The 16,806-nt window shown below is 36.9% G+C and overlaps 1 protein-coding gene across 4 annotated transcripts in view; it reads left to right on the top strand.

The window, feature by feature from the left end:
* Positions 1–16,806, top strand: part of EIF2AK4 (eukaryotic translation initiation factor 2 alpha kinase 4) — a 42,429-nt gene that overhangs the window by 21,144 nt on the left and 4,479 nt on the right. For 2 of the 4 annotated variants that reach the window (XM_064460122.1, XM_064460120.1), the window contains 19 exons: positions 98–155; positions 929–1,008; positions 1,722–1,823; positions 2,428–2,478; positions 3,462–3,698; positions 4,316–4,391; positions 5,564–5,685; positions 6,337–6,386; positions 6,480–6,648; positions 7,125–7,241; positions 7,954–8,019; positions 8,513–8,683; positions 9,313–9,447; positions 9,563–9,670; positions 10,423–10,551; positions 12,280–12,366; positions 13,665–13,777; positions 15,334–15,392; positions 16,561–16,658. In XM_064460122.1, coding sequence (XP_064316192.1) covers positions 98–155; positions 929–1,008; positions 1,722–1,823; positions 2,428–2,478; positions 3,462–3,698; positions 4,316–4,391; positions 5,564–5,685; positions 6,337–6,386; positions 6,480–6,648; positions 7,125–7,241; positions 7,954–8,019; positions 8,513–8,683; positions 9,313–9,447; positions 9,563–9,670; positions 10,423–10,551; positions 12,280–12,366; positions 13,665–13,777; positions 15,334–15,392; positions 16,561–16,658 — 2,028 coding nt within the window. Of the gene's footprint in view, positions 1–97; positions 156–928; positions 1,009–1,721; positions 1,824–2,427; positions 2,479–3,461; positions 3,699–4,315; positions 4,392–5,563; positions 5,686–6,336; positions 6,387–6,479; positions 6,649–7,124; positions 7,242–7,953; positions 8,020–8,512; positions 8,684–9,312; positions 9,448–9,562; positions 9,671–10,422; positions 10,552–12,279; positions 12,367–13,627; positions 13,778–15,333; positions 15,393–16,560; positions 16,659–16,806 lie in introns of those variants that run through there. The other 2 variants (XM_064460121.1, XM_064460123.1) reach the window with 2 other exon arrangements.

Here is a 16,806-nt window from a genome sequence, read left to right as displayed (position 1 = left end):
CTAGGATTAAACCATGTATCGCTAGCCAAAGCAGCAAGAAAAGCCAATATAAGCATTTCAAGTGGCATTTACAATATGTCTGTTTACCTGGTTTCAGGTGGTCTCTAAACAAGAAGAAAATCACTCAGGTAGTTCTGCTACATCTGACCCATCAGGTTAGTTTACATAGTAAGTAAGTAAGTAAACTTAGTTTACATAGCAAGTAAACTTGTTCTGAATGATTTTAAACAAACGCTTATATTCTGCAGTCTTGCATCCTCTGCTACAACTTCCATTCATTCTTTGAAAATAAAACTTTTTACTGGGGGGGTGGGGGGGGCTGTGGGTACAGGGAACCAACCATCAGCTTCTGGGTGGGCAGATGTGTTACCTTTAATCTGGCAGTTTTGACTTACCTGAAAATGAATTTGCTTCCACTGCTGGCCTTCTGCCATAGGTCAGTGCTTTTCTCATGGTGAGGTATATAGAGATCCTGTATATCTGTTCCATCTGCACTTCTGCTCTCTCACCTGCATAGGATAATTTCAGGACTTCTGGGTTTTTTGTTTGGTGGGTTTGGGTTTTGTTTGTTTGTTTGATCCCTTCCATAACAGGCTAAACTTTGTGTTTTGAGATAACTTTAGTACATTGTGTGTTTTAAGATTAGTGTAATGGAAGTGAAATTTAGTTGTATCATTTGTGTGCTGACCTACTAATATTCTGTAAAGCACAGATAGGTTTAGCTACTAGAGACAGACACAGATACTTGATATGGGAAGGTAAGAACTGTCTGTTAAGCAAACTGTTCTCAGCTGGGTCTCTTTCAGTAAGGGCTGCATTCCAGCCTGAGAGAAATGAGGACAGATGATGAGTGAGTTTTTTCTTTACTTTGATGCTGCATCTCTCTCCCGCTTTCTTGAAATTAGCACTCTCCTCTTTTGCCCCATAGGTAATTTGACAGGGATGGTTGGCACTGCACTGTACGTCAGCCCAGAGGTCCAAGGAAGCACTAAGTCTACATATAATCAGGTATGGTTAGAGTAGACTTAATAAAAAGGTAGCATGGAATCTAAGGTACCAGGTACAATTTAGGTCATTCCTGCTCAACAAAGGTGAATTCAAAGTGGAAGAGGGTATGGTGGGACTGCTGCAATAAGCAAGGGAATGAGAAATATTCCTTTGAGAGGAGACCAAAGGTAGAAGGAGGTGGGCAAGTCAGTTTTTCTGCCTGTGCTACAGTTGCGTGTTATACCACGACTAGGTGCAAGCGACTTCAAGTTGAAAGCAGATAATCATGGAGGACCTTTATAAATTAATAGGTTATAAATCTTTCAGTCTTCAGTTACAGCAAAATGTCATCATAAGTGTATATTACTGTCCTGGACTCCTAGACTGATTTTGGGGAGGTAGGAGTGCATTTTGTCATCAGAGGGTCTTGTTTATATGCAGAGGCAAGCTGAATTTAAAGCAAGAATGTTTTCAAGGTCCTTTATGTCATGGCAGTGCTGTGATGATAGAAGGCATTGAAGTGTACTGAATCTTAATGGATTGTGTCATTTAACAGAGTTAAAAAAAAAAAAAAAAAAAAACCGCAAAAAACCAAAACCACAAAAAACCCCACCCCTTTCTTCAGCTGTAATATACTGTGAAATTTAATCAAAAGGGATGATTGAATTCTCCGCTATCATCTGCAGAGAATTCACAAGTATTACGTCTAAGTTTCCATTTTTTTTCTTCCTTAGAAAGTGGACCTGTTCAGTCTGGGTATAATATTCTTTGAAATGTCTTACCATCCCATGAGTACTGCATCAGAAAGGATCTTTGTCCTTGGTCAACTAAGACTGGTAAGTACACAGATATAAAAGGTACTAATTCTGTGTATCAGAGAGTTTGTTAAGAGAAGTAAAAGGATGCGAAACATAGCAAAAATGTTTCCACAGGGAGTGCTTAAAAAAGAGTTTATATAATAAAAAGAAGTGAAGAATAAAATTGGAGCGGGTACGGACATTCCCTTAATGCACCATGGATTCCCTAATGTTACCATCAGTCAGTGTTCTATCTGTGAAATTAATTTTTATAGTGCAAAACATGAGAGGTGTAAATGTCAGATAAAGCTATCATGGCTTTAGTATGCCTAGGTTTAGACCTGGTGCGTCTCTCTCAGGAACCAGTTGGTAACTGTAGTTGGTAGATGCTTATGATTATGGGTTGTATCTTCATTGTACAAAATGTCATAAAAGCATTTCAGTGGCATTCTTACTCCTTCTAGCTCCGCAAGCTGAATTTGCCATGTGGGATTTTTTCTGCTTGTGCGGTGGTTTTTTTTTCCCATGGGTAATAAAAATGCTTCGTTTCTCTGTTTAAATATGTAGAACTTAAAAAGAAGACTGGTGTGAGCAAGCTGGACTGCCTGTTATAATTCAAATGTGGTTTTTGTTTTTTTTATAGCCCACTATTGTATTTCCTAAAGACTTTGATGAAATCAGGCATGCAAAGCAGGTAATTTTGAAGCTGTTTTAACTATTAGGTATTCCCTATCAAGATACATTAATTATCGTTTTTCCCACTTAATTTTACATTAGTAATCTCTGCCAAGTTCTTAGTACGTGACATTAGAACAAAGTAAGGAAAAAAGTTCTCAGAAGAATATACTACGTTGACATAGAATTATACTTACCCACAAAATTCCCTGAGCAGTCATGAAGAAATGCAGAGTTCGCAGGTACACCTTTTAAGCTCTGAGGGACAATTCTGACTTTTTACGCTCAGAAAATGGCAGCTATATTGCTTAACTCTAAACTTCTGAAAGAAATACGTGTCACAGAACAGAAAGAGGTATGCAAGCTAAATCGACTGCTCTGACTTTGAAAAGAGCTACCAAGGGCTGTTCTGGATCCTTCCACAGCAGAGAAATGAAGTGATAAGGAGCAGTGTAATCTTTTCTGGACCATCTAGACAACTTTTTCCTTGTGCTAGCGGACTCTTGTGGACCATTAGCATTAGCTTTTTGTCTGTTACACCTGTAAAGCAGCAATCTGCCTGTTACTAGTACCATAAAAATGTTTCTATCCTGTACAGTTTACTGAAATGTGCCAGGAAGATTCCCCCTTCTTTAATACCTGTATCTCTAAGATCTTTGTTGTTATGCATGTGATTCTGCTTTCTCTTAACTTTGTGCATAAGGAGATGCCAGATCTAGCATAACCTAGAACAGCAAAGGATGCTACATATTTTGTCATCCCAGGAGGCACACTTCTAATGATTTGTGCTTTAGTAAATTTTATTCAGATTATAACACAATAAAAGTTATTTAGAGTTTAATAAGCAAAGAATATCTACCTCAAAGATTCAGATCCTGCTTTTTTTGTCCCCTGTAGAGTGTCATAATTTTTTTTTTAATGTGATGTGACTAAGAAGTTTGTTGTAAATACTGCTAATACATACAGTTTTTCTAAACTATAAAATTTTGATTTAATTTTTAGAGACTGGTTATTACATGGCTTCTGAACCATGATCCTGCAGCACGACCAACAGCTGTGGAACTGTTAAAAAGTGAACACCTTCCACCACCACAAATGGAAGAGTCTGAACTCCATGAAGTACTCCACCATACCTTAGCAAACGTGGATGGAAAGGCCTACCGGACTATGATGAATCAGATATTTTCACAGCGTATATCTCCAGCTATAGACTATACCTATGACAGTGATATGCTGAAGGTTTGTAGGTGTTTAGGGGATGCGGGCGGTGTTTCCCTTGTGTTGTATTTAAAAAAAATGTTTATACGGGTAAACTGTAACATGTTTGAGAATTGCGTTGTCTCTTAAGATTAACCTTCGCATTAGTTCCTATTTAAAGCTACAGTCTGTACTATGTGGGCTTGAATAACTGCTTCCCATTTGAACCCTACATTCATTCTTCAGTGAAGCAACAAGCAGTGTTTGATTGCAGCAGCTAAAGCTTTAAGCTTATGTCCAGATGATTACTTTCTTTACCCTGAATTCCTGTCAAACCAATGGTAGTTGCATCTGATTGCCAAGAGAATGTGTTACCTCTGACTGTTTTCTTGCCCTTCTAATCATGGCAATCAAAGTAATCCTTTTTGGTTTCTCAGCTTTTAAATCCTTCTAAATCTAAAGAAGTACAAGGTAACACAGTACAATAATACTTTGTATAGCCGTAGTTACTTTTTATTAGGTAAGCAGCACCATTTATTATAGTGGGACAAGATAGCAGAATGCTACTGCCTATATTACATGGAATGATTGCCTATATTACATGGAGTGTTCATGGCATATGAATTCATATATGTACTTTTTATTTGTGATGGTTTCAGGGTAGTTTTTCTATTTGGGCAGCCAAGATACAGCAGCATGTATGTGAGATTGTCAGCCGGATATTTAAAAGACACGGTGGGTGTGTTTACAAAAGTCATTCATTTCCTTTCTTGTGATTGAGTGGATTTAAGAGAATGGAATGGTTTTACTATTACCACATGAGTCAGAAAGTATGTTCAGTAGTTGAATATCTTTTTGAAATTTAGAATTGTTTCTTGCTGTTATTTTGGCATCCTAGTAATAGCTGTTAACTTCAAATCTGAATTATTTAAATTTTCTACAGAAAGAACAGTGAAAAATCTTAATTATATCTTCGGTTGTTCTGATAAGTCTGAATGAGCTTTTAGAGGTAGGGAGTGTTATGTAAAATCTGGATCTGAATATAAGGCTAGCTCTATAGTGAAAGACCAACCAACCATCCATGTAACATGGAAACAGAACAAGTGTATAGTGGTACTTTCAGTAATCATTGCTATGATTTGCTGCTCAGGAGCTTCCTAAGCCAGAGCCAGTGTCATGCTGTTTTGTAGTCTCTAATGGTTTTTCTTTCCAGGACTCTATCTAGTCATCAATAATAGTATTTGCTTAAAATCTAATTTTTAAGAGAGGAGGAAAATTTATGCACGTGCTGTGACATTTGAGATGGTATAAATTGTACTGTTCTATAGGTGTTCATGATACTATTTTATATAAAAATAGAGAATTCTAAAACAGAAGCTGGGAGATTTCCTAATATATCATACCCTGATTAAGCATGATTAGGGTTTGGCAATACAAAAGAATGAGAAACTGAGAAATGCAAAGTCAGATAAGGAGAAGTCAAGTACAATTTTGAGACTCGGGATGCAACATGTCTCACCAATATTTTTTCTCTCTGGAAGCGCTTCTAGACCAAAGCAGTACTACTGGTATGTGTAGAGTTTCTAATCTGTTCCGTATGCACGCTGTTGTGAAAGCTGGTGTTTAAAGAGGGAGGGCAAGATGAGGATTCTCTGGGGCTGTGGAATTGGCAGTTCTCCTTCGTCTCTCTGGGCTGCCTGCTGAGCCCAAGTGTGCAGGGTAGAACATGAAAGTTTGTTTGATGGCTTTCTTTAAACGGTGGAAGAGGAAGGTCTATTACGGGCACTTAAAATAATGTAATGGTGTTGGTTGAGATTATCATGCCCTGCAAGGTTGTTCATGCACTTATAAAAAGCAGATGTTACTTCAGAAATGAGAGATAATAGTATTTTACTGGTTCTGTGCAGGAGCCATCAAGCTGCATACTCCACTGCTAATGCCCAGAAATAAAAAAGTATATGAACACAATGAAGCCTCGTATTTCATGGATCACAGTGGGATGTTGGTAATGCTTCCTTATGACCTCAGAGTAAGTAGTATCATCTCTCAGGCAAAGCTGGGTTTGAAGAGTGCTGTGGTGTTTGTAGATACCTTTGATTCACTAATCACAAACTTTGTTTAGGCTTATAGTCCTGACTGCTGAAGTAGTGTATCATCCAGTGTCTGTATTCCTTAATGCTGTCCCCTTGGTCTTGACAGCTGGAGCCCTGACCACACAGGGAAGAAATAGACTTCTGTCTTTTTTCTTTTTTTGTTTGTTTGTTTGTTTGTTTTACATAGGTGAAAATAATGCCATATTATAAATGTGATAGATGTTGCTGCTGGTTTGTGGGTTTTGGGGTTTTTTTCTTGCACATATGAGAGACAAGACTTTCCCAATGACCAGTGAAAATTCTAATATTTCTGTCCCTTCCTTATTTATATGTCTTTATAGAGAATGCAGGTAACAGTCTGTCCAATTTTTTATGTTCCTCAAACAGATGTTGCCAAGGATCATTCTACTCTTGAGAGGAATTGCTATTTCTGCAGTTCAAATTCCACTGTCTGGGATTCCTCTCTCAGTAATACCCAGTTATATGCAATGCTGGCCTAATTAATTACCTTGCAGTATTTCATCTCCATTTTCATAGCCTAGTCAGATTGTTTTGTTTCAACAATTTTCATGTGTTTTGTTTTTCAGATTCCTTTTGCAAGATTCGTAGCTAGAAATAATATATCAAACTTGAAAAGGTAAGGGACATAGAGGTGGAGTTTTGCACAGATGCCATGCTTTATGACAACGACCACTGAATATGCTCATTCGTTCTTTAATGTTTCCTTTAGATACTGTATCGAGCGAGTTTTCAGACCTCGGAAGTTAGACCGCTGTCATCCCAAAGAACTCCTAGAATGTGCATTTGACATCATTACATCTTCTGGAAATAGCTTTTTGCCTATAGCAGAAACAATTTATGCCATTTCAGAAATCATTCAAGAGTTTTCAGTGCTACAGGTAGATTCTCTGATCATCCCCTTTGCTCTCTTCTCCATCCAAAATTTTAATCTAAGTAAATATTTAGTCTAATGTGTTTAAAAGGATAGTTCCTTTAAACTTAACAAGTACAGAAATGTTTTCACATTTTATCAACAGCCAGTTATAGAACACTGTAATTTAAGTCAAAAATATGTTTTGTATGTAAACTTAAAATGAAGCATAGGTTTGCATGCAAAGGAAATATTAATTGAATCCTTAAAGTGCCATTGAAATTCTGACAGGCAAGTGATTATTGTAGAATGGGACAAGCCTTGCCATTCTTTAGATGGAAGGTAAGGTGGTGGAAGGAGAGGTCTCAAGTTAGTTTACTAAATGTTCAGGAAACCTCTTTTCTTTCTTTTTTCTTTCTTTTTTTTTTGTGTAAAGCAAAATGGAATGCAAGTAAATTATTTTCTTTTTTCTTCCTTCCTTTCTTTTTTCTTACCCTTCATTAGGAAAGAAATTACAGTATCTACTTGAACCACACTGCCTTACTGAAAGCTATACTTTTGCACTGTGGGATACCAGAGGATAAACTCAATCAAGTCTACATCATTCTGTATGATGCTGTGGTAAGATACTGGTTATTAATCTAGTCTCTGTGGTCATCACTGTGGAGTATCTTCTTTTGTGGAATTATGTCTGAAAATGAGTAACAGCCCATTGCCAGCATAACAAGGAATATCCTGTTGATATATAAAAAGGCTGGATATCTTTGGGCTGTAAACTTATCTAATTACTTTTCTGTTACTTCTGGATTGGGATGTTTTAAGGTGATTTTTAAATGTGTATTTATGAGAGAATTATTCACTTATGTAATTAAGAACTGGTAGTCTATTCAATAAAAACTTTAAAATATATCTTAATATCATGTTGGTCTTTTCTACCTTATAAGCAGAGAAAATAGATGAAAGTAATTTGCATAATCATGGTAGCATTTTAAAATGGCATTTTGTTGGGATCTATTTCCTTTCATTTTATTCTTTTTTGTTGTTTATTAATTTGCATAAGCATTTCAGTATTTATGCAGAAGCACTTTTCAACAAAGTTGGTATTTTTATCCTTATTGTCGCTTCTTGAAACCAAGCGAATACAGCCTCGCTACAAGATTGGTGGAAAATCTGTTACTTATTGCTTTTGTTCTTTTTCAATATTATTGCAGTTTGTAAATGCAACCTTTAATTAAAGGTATTGGAAAGTTGTGGGTTGGTGCTTCTCAGCAACAGTAATTATTTTTTTTGGTAACTCAGTTGATGAATATGTTTGAATCTGTTTCTCTTGTAGACTGAAAAGCTAACTAAAAGAGAAGTAGAAGCCAAATTCTGTAATCTTTCTCTGACATCAAATAGTGTAAGTAATTTTAATTCAGTGTTACTTTGCAACTTAATCAACCAGAGTAAGAGAAATAAACTGTTATATCTCCTGTTCAGTATAGATTTGGAAGTGGTCTGGTTTTGTTCTGTTCTCTCTGGAAGTCAGTATTGCAAGTGTTGAAGTTTGTTTCTTATTTTAAATGTATTTTTCAGACTCTGGAAACAAAGGGTAAATGGAGTACTGTACAGTGATATTTAGTAAAACTAACTGAGAGAAACTTTTAAAAAAAATTGTCTGCAAATATTGATGAATGTGCATAAAGAGTTGGTGTTAGCCCTGACGAGACTTGTGCCTGTCCATTCCTTTCCTCAACTCACTAGGTAAAAACAGGCTGCTGGCAAAACAAGCAAAAAAGGCAGATATTTTACTCACACCAAGACAAATATTTTTCTTTTTTTTTTTCAATGTGACCTATTACGAGCACTGTCAGTGGTACAACATAAGTTTTTTATTTGATTTTTGTTTTTAGCTTTCTCGACTCTACAGATTCATTGAGCAGAAGGGAGAAGCGAGCCATGTATTTCCATTTTTGAACACAATGATAAAACAAAAGCCAGGTGTCACTCAGCTGTTGAAGCATGGCATGAAGGATTTAGAGGAAATCATTGGTCTGTTAAAGCAACTTGGAATAAAACTTCAGGTCTGTAAAATACTCTGCTAACAAATGAATGGATTTATAGGCTGCTGGGCCTTGTAACTTGCCAGGAAACAAAGTAATGATATTTTAGGATAGAAAAAGCACGTCAAAGTGTCTTTCGATGTCAAGTAAGAATGCTGGCATTGATGACTTCTGCACCTTCCTCTTTAAAAGAAAGATGCATTTTCAGAATAAGACCTTTTCTGGTCAGAAGTCTCTGGCTTAATTTCTATCTAATGACACAGACACCTTTTTTTTTCTCTTTTTTTTTTTTTTTTTTTGCCAACCAAGATTGAAGGCATTACCTAGAGTGTAAAGGAAATTTTTAAATTTTGAAACACACTGTAAATATTTCTAAAACTCAGAAAGCTGATGAATACGAAAGGCCTCCCCTCCTCCACCTTCCTTGAGGCTTGCTGATTGGGTTTCGTACTATGGGTCCCTTGAAATGCTTGAAGATTAAAGCATCATATTTTTAATTGTAGTTTAAATTTTTGGAGATCAGGAGTGTTCCTGTATGTCTTCCTTAGGTGAGAAAAATGTTTTCAATCTATACCGCTAATAGGAAATTAATTATATTAACCAGTAATATTGGTAAAGGTCTTGTATACATATTCATTTTTATTTTACAGATTTCTATAAATCTGGGACTAGTTTACAAAATACAGCAGCACAATGGTATCATCTTTCAGTTTATAGCATATATCAAAAGACGACAAAGAACTGTGCCTGAAATTCTTGCTGCAGGGGGCAGATACGATCATCTGGTACGTACTCATCTCTTTTTTTAATGAATTCAGATTTTCTTTAAAACTGTGAAAAAACTTTTTGACATTTTGCTAACTATTTTGGTCTTCCATTTTGTTTTTGTCTTGTTTTGAGATTCCACAATTTAGAGGGCCACAGACGGTAGGACCAGTTCCTTCAGCTGTTGGAGTCAGCATAGCTATAGATAAAATAACTGCTGCTGTTTCCAGTGTGGAAGATTCTGTAAGTCTGCTTTTTGGGCGGTGGGGGTTTTGTTCGTTCGTTTATTCCTAACAGTTCAGTAACCTAATTGTAGCCACAGATGGGCAAAAAATAAGATGATCAGATGTGTTCCAAAGTAATACCATACTGAAATAGACAGCAAAAATCAAGATGACCTGTTCTCTTCTGTGTTTCTCAACATAGAATTATTTAGTAAAGTAAGAATTAGGGGAAGAGAGGATCTTCAGGCTTTATACCCTTTTATTTTTAATCTAAATGGAACATTTTTCTCAGCCTATGGATTGTTTCGGATGGAAGAGTACAACTGTAAATATTTAGGTAATAAGTATTACTTTGCCCCTGCCACTTCTCCCTTTATAAAAATATAGAAGGAAGGAAACTTAAGAAAATGGAATACTTTGTACAATGTCACGCAATTTCACTTGGCTGTGGAATGTGTATTTTATTACTTTTCTTTGTAAGAATAAACTAATATTGCTAAGCAGAGTGGGAAGGAAAGAACAGAATAGTTTAGGATACTTTGCAAGCTGAGGCTCTGCCAATGCTTTTTGTCAAAGGTTAAGCTTCAGTAACTTTCAAACATGCTTAGGTAGATTTTGGCTCTAAAGGTGGATCTAACGCCTTTTTTTCAGCTCGATGCATTTTGAAAAACATGAGAATTTTTATTCTCCTTTGTTACTCTAACTGCCTTATGAAAGGAAAAGGTGGTCTTGTGGCTAATACTGTCTCCCTTGTTTTTACTTCCCCTTCAGGTTTCTGTCAGCTCGTGTGACCTGCTGGTTGTAAGTGTTGGTCAGCTGTCAATGGGTAGAGCTATCAGTATTGTTCAGAAACTCTGGACTGCAGGAATTCCAGCTGAAATAATGTATGACTGGTCCCAGGTAGAATTTCCATCTCCATGTGTTAACTATATTGTTGTTCTCTAAGATTAGTGCAGCCTGAGACCATCCTTTTTTCAATTTTTTCCTAGTTTTTATTGAGTTACAGACTTCTAAAACTGAGCATGTAGGGTGCTATTCAGATGCAATAATGTTAAGAAAGTCTCACTGGCACTGCAGCATTCTTCCTCTCTACCTCCCAGAGTATTCAGAAGTGTGATGGGGGATCTTTATGCGCCCCTCAGAGCACAGAGGAATTAAGTTACCTTCCCCGCTTATACACCAAGTGTGGAGAACAAGACCTGTTGAAAGCAAGGCAGAAAGTCGCATAATGAACTTAAAATTAGTCCAGTTAACTGGCCTAATTGGAGGTCCAAATTTGAGCTATGAGCTATGAGTAATGAGTCCATTTAGCTCCAATTTTTGGTTTTTCTAACCCCTATCATTCTGTGATTCTGCACAAGATGTTCTCCAGAGGTCCCTTCCAACCCCTGCCAATTAAGTGAAGTGAGGATGCTTCAAAGCAGAAGTATATTTTGTACCAGTGAAGGCAATAAATTTTCCTTTCAATGAGGGCTGCAAGCAGGATCCCTGAATTAATGAGTTAATCTGGAACACAACAGTAGCATTTTAAATATATTATGATGGCTGAAGACTATCTGGTATAGAGGGGAATATTGATGTCATTCTACTGTTAGAAAAATGGTTTAGTAAACTAAGCTACTAGATATGCTGTGGGGTCCCCATGTAGCCCTGGAGAGATGTGTGGTAGGAGGGAGAAAGTGGCAAGCTGAGTTGTGTCCTTTTTTCTTCTCCAGTTGAAACCAAGCAGACCTTTAGCCACTGTGGCCTCACTGGAGTAGTGAGCTACATGGCAATGCTGCAGTCCCTTTTAACAGTGGTGGCAGTTACCTGAGGATTATGAGTCTGGTTCACCTTCAAGTGTGTCAGCTGGTGACTAACTAAAGAAACACTCTGCAGTGGCCCATTCTGAGGCCTGTGCTGCAGAGCAGTTTTGAGCTCACTCAATTGCCTGACTTTTTTGTAGTCTTTTGCCATAATATTTCTGACAGTTTCAATCCGTCAGAATTGAAAAAAAATCCAGATCGTTATGCTGTTCCTACAATTACCCTGGGTTCTCTTCTTTTTTGCGATTCTGAAGGAATGAAGATTTGGGTAGCTCTTGCCTCTCTCTAGTGCTGACATGCAACCTGCTGCCAAGTCAGCATAGCAATCCTTCAGTAAGCTCAGCACTGAGAATGGTGTAAGTCAGCCCCAGGTTTACATGAAACCCAGCTGGAGTCAGCTTTCATGACAGAGTACCAGTCAGGCAGGCCTGAGCTATTAACTGAAAGCTGCAGGCAGTGGGGTGGTAACTGTTTGATTGATGTTAAATTGCACATTTTTAGTTATCTAGACCGTGCGCTTCTAGATCCAGCTAGCCCTTCCATTTGGGAACCAGGACTGCAAGGCCTAGGCGTTCTCTCTGTCTAGTGTAGACTTTGACAGATTTCAATATTTAAGGAGTATTAGGTGTATAGATAGATATATATATAATGAAGTTTCACCTCCTGGACTTGTCAATAAAGCTTTCCTCTTTCATAAGCATATTATATAATCAATGTGACAGCTGCATCTGAAGTTACTTTAATTAAGGACTTTGATTAGTTAAGTGATCATTTTATAATCTGTCAAATTTCTGTCCCATTCCCCTTCCCGTTTCCCTTTTAGTCCCAGGAAGAACTGCAGGAATATTGCAGATGCTCTGGGATTACATATGCGGCTCTAGTGTCAGATAAAGAAGGAAGTCATGTGAAGGTAAGTTTGGGACCAGAGGGTGCTTGGTGGTGTTTCAGATTTATAATCTGTTGTTCTACACTTTTTATTTAAGTAGATAGAATTCAGGTAAATACAGCTTCAGTTGCTAAGTAGCAGCTGAAGAAGCCTGCTTTTTATCCCTCCATAACACTGTTATTCACAGACCTCCTTTCCTCTAGGCGAGTCCAAAAATAGGTGGAAACATTGCTTGATTTTGAGTCATCAGTGTACTTAGGTGGAAGAAGTTTCTGTTATCTCTGATTTCTTTGAATCTACAAAACAAATTCGTTGACTCAGAGATCTTTCTAGCTGGCAGCTTTCCATGTTACAAAATGAATATAACTAAAACTTAAAGCTAAAAAAAAGCCATGTAGTTCAAACAGGCAGAGTCTGCAGTGCACTGCTCATCTCTAAGATAAGGTTAAGATGGAAAGACTGGACTGTGTCACAACATGAATTATCACCTTCTGTGCTCTGCTGCCTATGGCTTGGGTACCTTTTTAGAAGTTAAAATATTCTTGATTGTGAATCATTAGGAAAAAGATGATTATTCTTTGAATAAAGATTCATTCTTTGACTGAAAAAAGTAACCATTTGACAGCATCAGGCGTGACCATGTTACCTAGCTAATGTGCATTACTAAAATATTGTTCCCTTATTATTCACTCTCCTTGTCATTGTAACAAAGATAGCAAATAACTGCAAAAACTGTATGAACAAATAGATTTTTATTATAAGAATGCAATATATCAATGTCTTTCACAAGACTATTAGAGAGCATTCTTTTAAATATGGCTCTATTGAAGCAAAACTAACAAAGAACGTGCTAATGAGGTGAATGGTGTGTTACTGATTAATCTCTTCCCAGGAAAGATGGAGCAGGTAATCTAAGTTTTGAATGCTTGAGTCTAACTCCTGCAAACTGAAAGGCAAGCCTTATTCTAACATAATTCCTTAACAAAAGAAAAAAAAGCCCAAAACCAAATACGCTATTATTAAAATGGTATTTACACCTATAAACCATTCTGTTAAAAACCCTAAATATCACATATTAAATACAAGTAGCCAAGCTAGTTTAAGCTTTGGGAATGCAGAGGAAATCAGTTGGGTGAAAAAAAAAAATCTAATCAGATAATTAATTGGTAGTGATTGATTGGTAATGATGGTAGCTTAGTACGTTTGACTGCTTCACCTTTAACGGGTGAATAACCCAGTTTGGTTTTGATTAAATTTGTTAAGCTTATTCATATGCCATTTTAAGAATCAACAATCTTAAGAACCACTGAACTACATCACAGGTGAAATCCTTTGAGAAAGAGAGACAGACGGAGAAAAGGATTTTAGAATCTGACTTAGTAGATCACCTGATCCAGAAACTGAAAACTAAAACCTGTGACGAAAGATGTAGTAGGTAAGTAGCATAACATGTCAACGTGAATAGTCAAAATCAGAAGTGAATGTATGTTTGCTTTAATGAAATAATTATAAGATATGTTCAGTTAAATATTTTATTTGATAAAGAGCTTTGCTGAATTCCTTTTGAGGGGGAAAGAAAACAAAAGGCTTGGTTGTAGAATTTTATTGAGATTAAGAAAGAGACTGATCTCCCTAGCTGCTGTTACATGCAGACATCATAATACTTCGTAAATCAAACGGCCATGTGGTTATCCAGCTCAGATGCTACCAGAACACCAGTACTGTCTGTATAGCAGGACTGCATGCGAGTCCCTGTCACTGGCGAGAAGTCCATTACGTTCATGTACTGTGTAATCAAAGAATTAAAGCAGCAAATCCCTTTCATTCTGAGGCAGCATTGATGTGGTAAAAACGAAGGTGTAATAGTAGCACACGTGTACGCTTTGGCTGGCCCAAGCGAAAGTAACACCTGGCAAAGACTCAGGGTACAGAGCAACACCCCATCATCCCATCTTTGTTGAAATTACTATTTGTTGTCACCAGTAGAAGTTAGTACAGAAGTCACAGGAGAGGCCACAGTCACACCTGTGTGCATATGCAGTATAGCTGTTATTCACACATATCCCTTTGTAAATACATAATTATGGACACATCGAGATAATATATGTGTACATAGATATAGGTATGTACTGGCAGCAGGAACAGACATGATTTAGTCACACAAACTAGAATTCAGAAACCAACGGATTTGACATCACAGTATTTCTGAATAGACTTAATGATAAGAGAAATCATTAAGCTGGGAAATGCTTAACTCAAGCAGTAGTTTGTGCAGGTGGCTGACGTCTCCTGCTGCCCACCTCTTCATTCTCCTTTTTCTGGCCTCAGCCAGAGCCCTCGGCACTTCACAACTAACCTGATTCTCATGTTTGACAGATCTATAGCATCTCTTAGAAGCTGTGAAAGAAATTCATTCGTTCTAAGTTACCTTATTTCTAGATCCTGAGAACAGAATATAGAAAAACCTGTATTTGGTAATACTAAACAGAGGAATGCAATAACTGTGATTGTAGTAACACTGCCAAATTTCTTTGTTAATGAATCCTGAACGTGGAAAGTAAAGGGATCCAAATTAATTATTGAAAGCTTCCTTGAATATGTGTGATCTTACTTCGATACTTTAGTATTATCTCACAGAAGCCTGTAAGAAGTGGTAAATTAAACTAATAATTCAGTGAGAATATTCTCATAATATATCCTAGTATTAAGATCTAAATCACTCTTGCATGATGGGGAGCCCATTTTTTCTTACCAATAGGAAGCATAAAGATTGCTTCCAGATCTGATTTTGTAATGCAATTTTGTATAATTTCCTGTCTGTTCCAGAATAGAATTTAATCTGCAGGCGTGTGCTGGGAAAAATAGCCATAAATTTCTTTATCTGTTGGAATGAAATAAGTATGTTCGTATTACAATCTGAAACTATGTCTTATTACAGTATTGCTTCATTAGTGTAAATTTGTTTCCCTAACTGTCTTTGTTTATTTTTAGAGAAACCTCAGATAATGTTTCAGTACCAAATCAAAAGGGATCATTTACAAATATTTCAGGTATTCAGTCTCCAGTTACAGAACATACAAACTGTTTCTCTTTCTGCTTAAAAACTGTTTTATAAGAAAATATTGCTGGAACATACATTGTAAAAGTATTGCCAAAGTCAGAGCAAGAAAATGTTTTCAGCAGTGCCTCTGGTTAGAGACACTTCCTCTTAATCTCAAATGTTGTTCCAAGTGGTCTAATCCTGAAATCTTCTCCAAACTAACAAAGTGCGTGCTCAGGCCAACAGGCAGAATACGCCCGTACAAGCATTCATTAATGCAGTGATTTGGGGGAGGGGTGGGGGGAGCCAAAAACCATTAACATTTCCTAGCTGAGGAGAAGTTAAACATCATCCTGATGAAAAATGGCATGACCTCTGATTGTTAAGTGTTGAGACACATGTACATTGACCTACTGTTCTATTAAGTTTTTTTCAAATGAAAATGCCTTTACATTTTTAGCTACAGATTTGCACTCCTTACTCTGATAATAGAAGTTTGTATATAAAGAGTAATATTAACTACTCGTTGTGTGGATAAAGTTTGGCACTTCTGATAATTATTTTATTAAGTACAGATATAGTGTGTGGTGACGGTGGTTTTTTTTAAAGAAACACTTTTTTTCCCCTCTTTGCATAACAGTGAGGGAGAGGCATGGCCATGCTTAACTTGGGGGTTTTTTTGTGTGTCTATGTGGTTACCATATGTGGCAATTTGGATTTCAAAATAAGCCATTTCAAATTATAGTTATGTTATCTGGGGGAGCTGGGGACTGGGGTTTATTGTTTGTTTTCCCATTGACTCTGCTAGGGGACTGAGCATTAAACAGTGGGCTTCATTCTTGTAATAGCTTTTCTTGTTTTGATACTAGGTATGCTACATTCCTCCGTAAAATTCTGCAAGCCATTTGGATTGTTTTATTAGTTTCGGGGAACACTGATGTAAAATACCAAATTTCTTAGTCTTACCAATCAGTCCTTCAAAGTCATAAGTGAGCATTTGAGAATTTGGACGCACATTTTTCACTGTCCTAGCTACTGACTTACACTGGGGGGGTTTAGCAGCTTTCAAACCCTATACCCTACAGATCTTAGCTTACTAATATTTGTCAATTTTCTGTTTCTTGCTACTCCTTGTATAAAGAATGAACATAATCTGAAACTGTGTGTTTGTATTTTAGGTGTATTTGAATCACATGGAACTCTTGTAGTGCCTAATGTTAGTGTTATAGCTCCTGAAAAATTATCTGCCAGTGCCAGGCGTCGTCAAGAAATTCAGGTACACACATATCAAATAAGTATTAAGAAGTAATCCTTGAAAGTTAAAGAATGGAAGCATTCATATTTTCACTATAACCTAACTTACACAAATACATCCTGCTTATTCTCTGTTCATAAAATAGACTATGAACAACACACAAGTTTGA

This window comes from Phalacrocorax carbo, chromosome 9 (genome assembly GCF_963921805.1).
Source record: "Phalacrocorax carbo chromosome 9, bPhaCar2.1, whole genome shotgun sequence".
Taxonomy (NCBI): Eukaryota; Metazoa; Chordata; class Aves; order Suliformes; family Phalacrocoracidae; genus Phalacrocorax; species Phalacrocorax carbo.
This window is presented reverse-complemented; position numbering and strand designations above follow the sequence as displayed.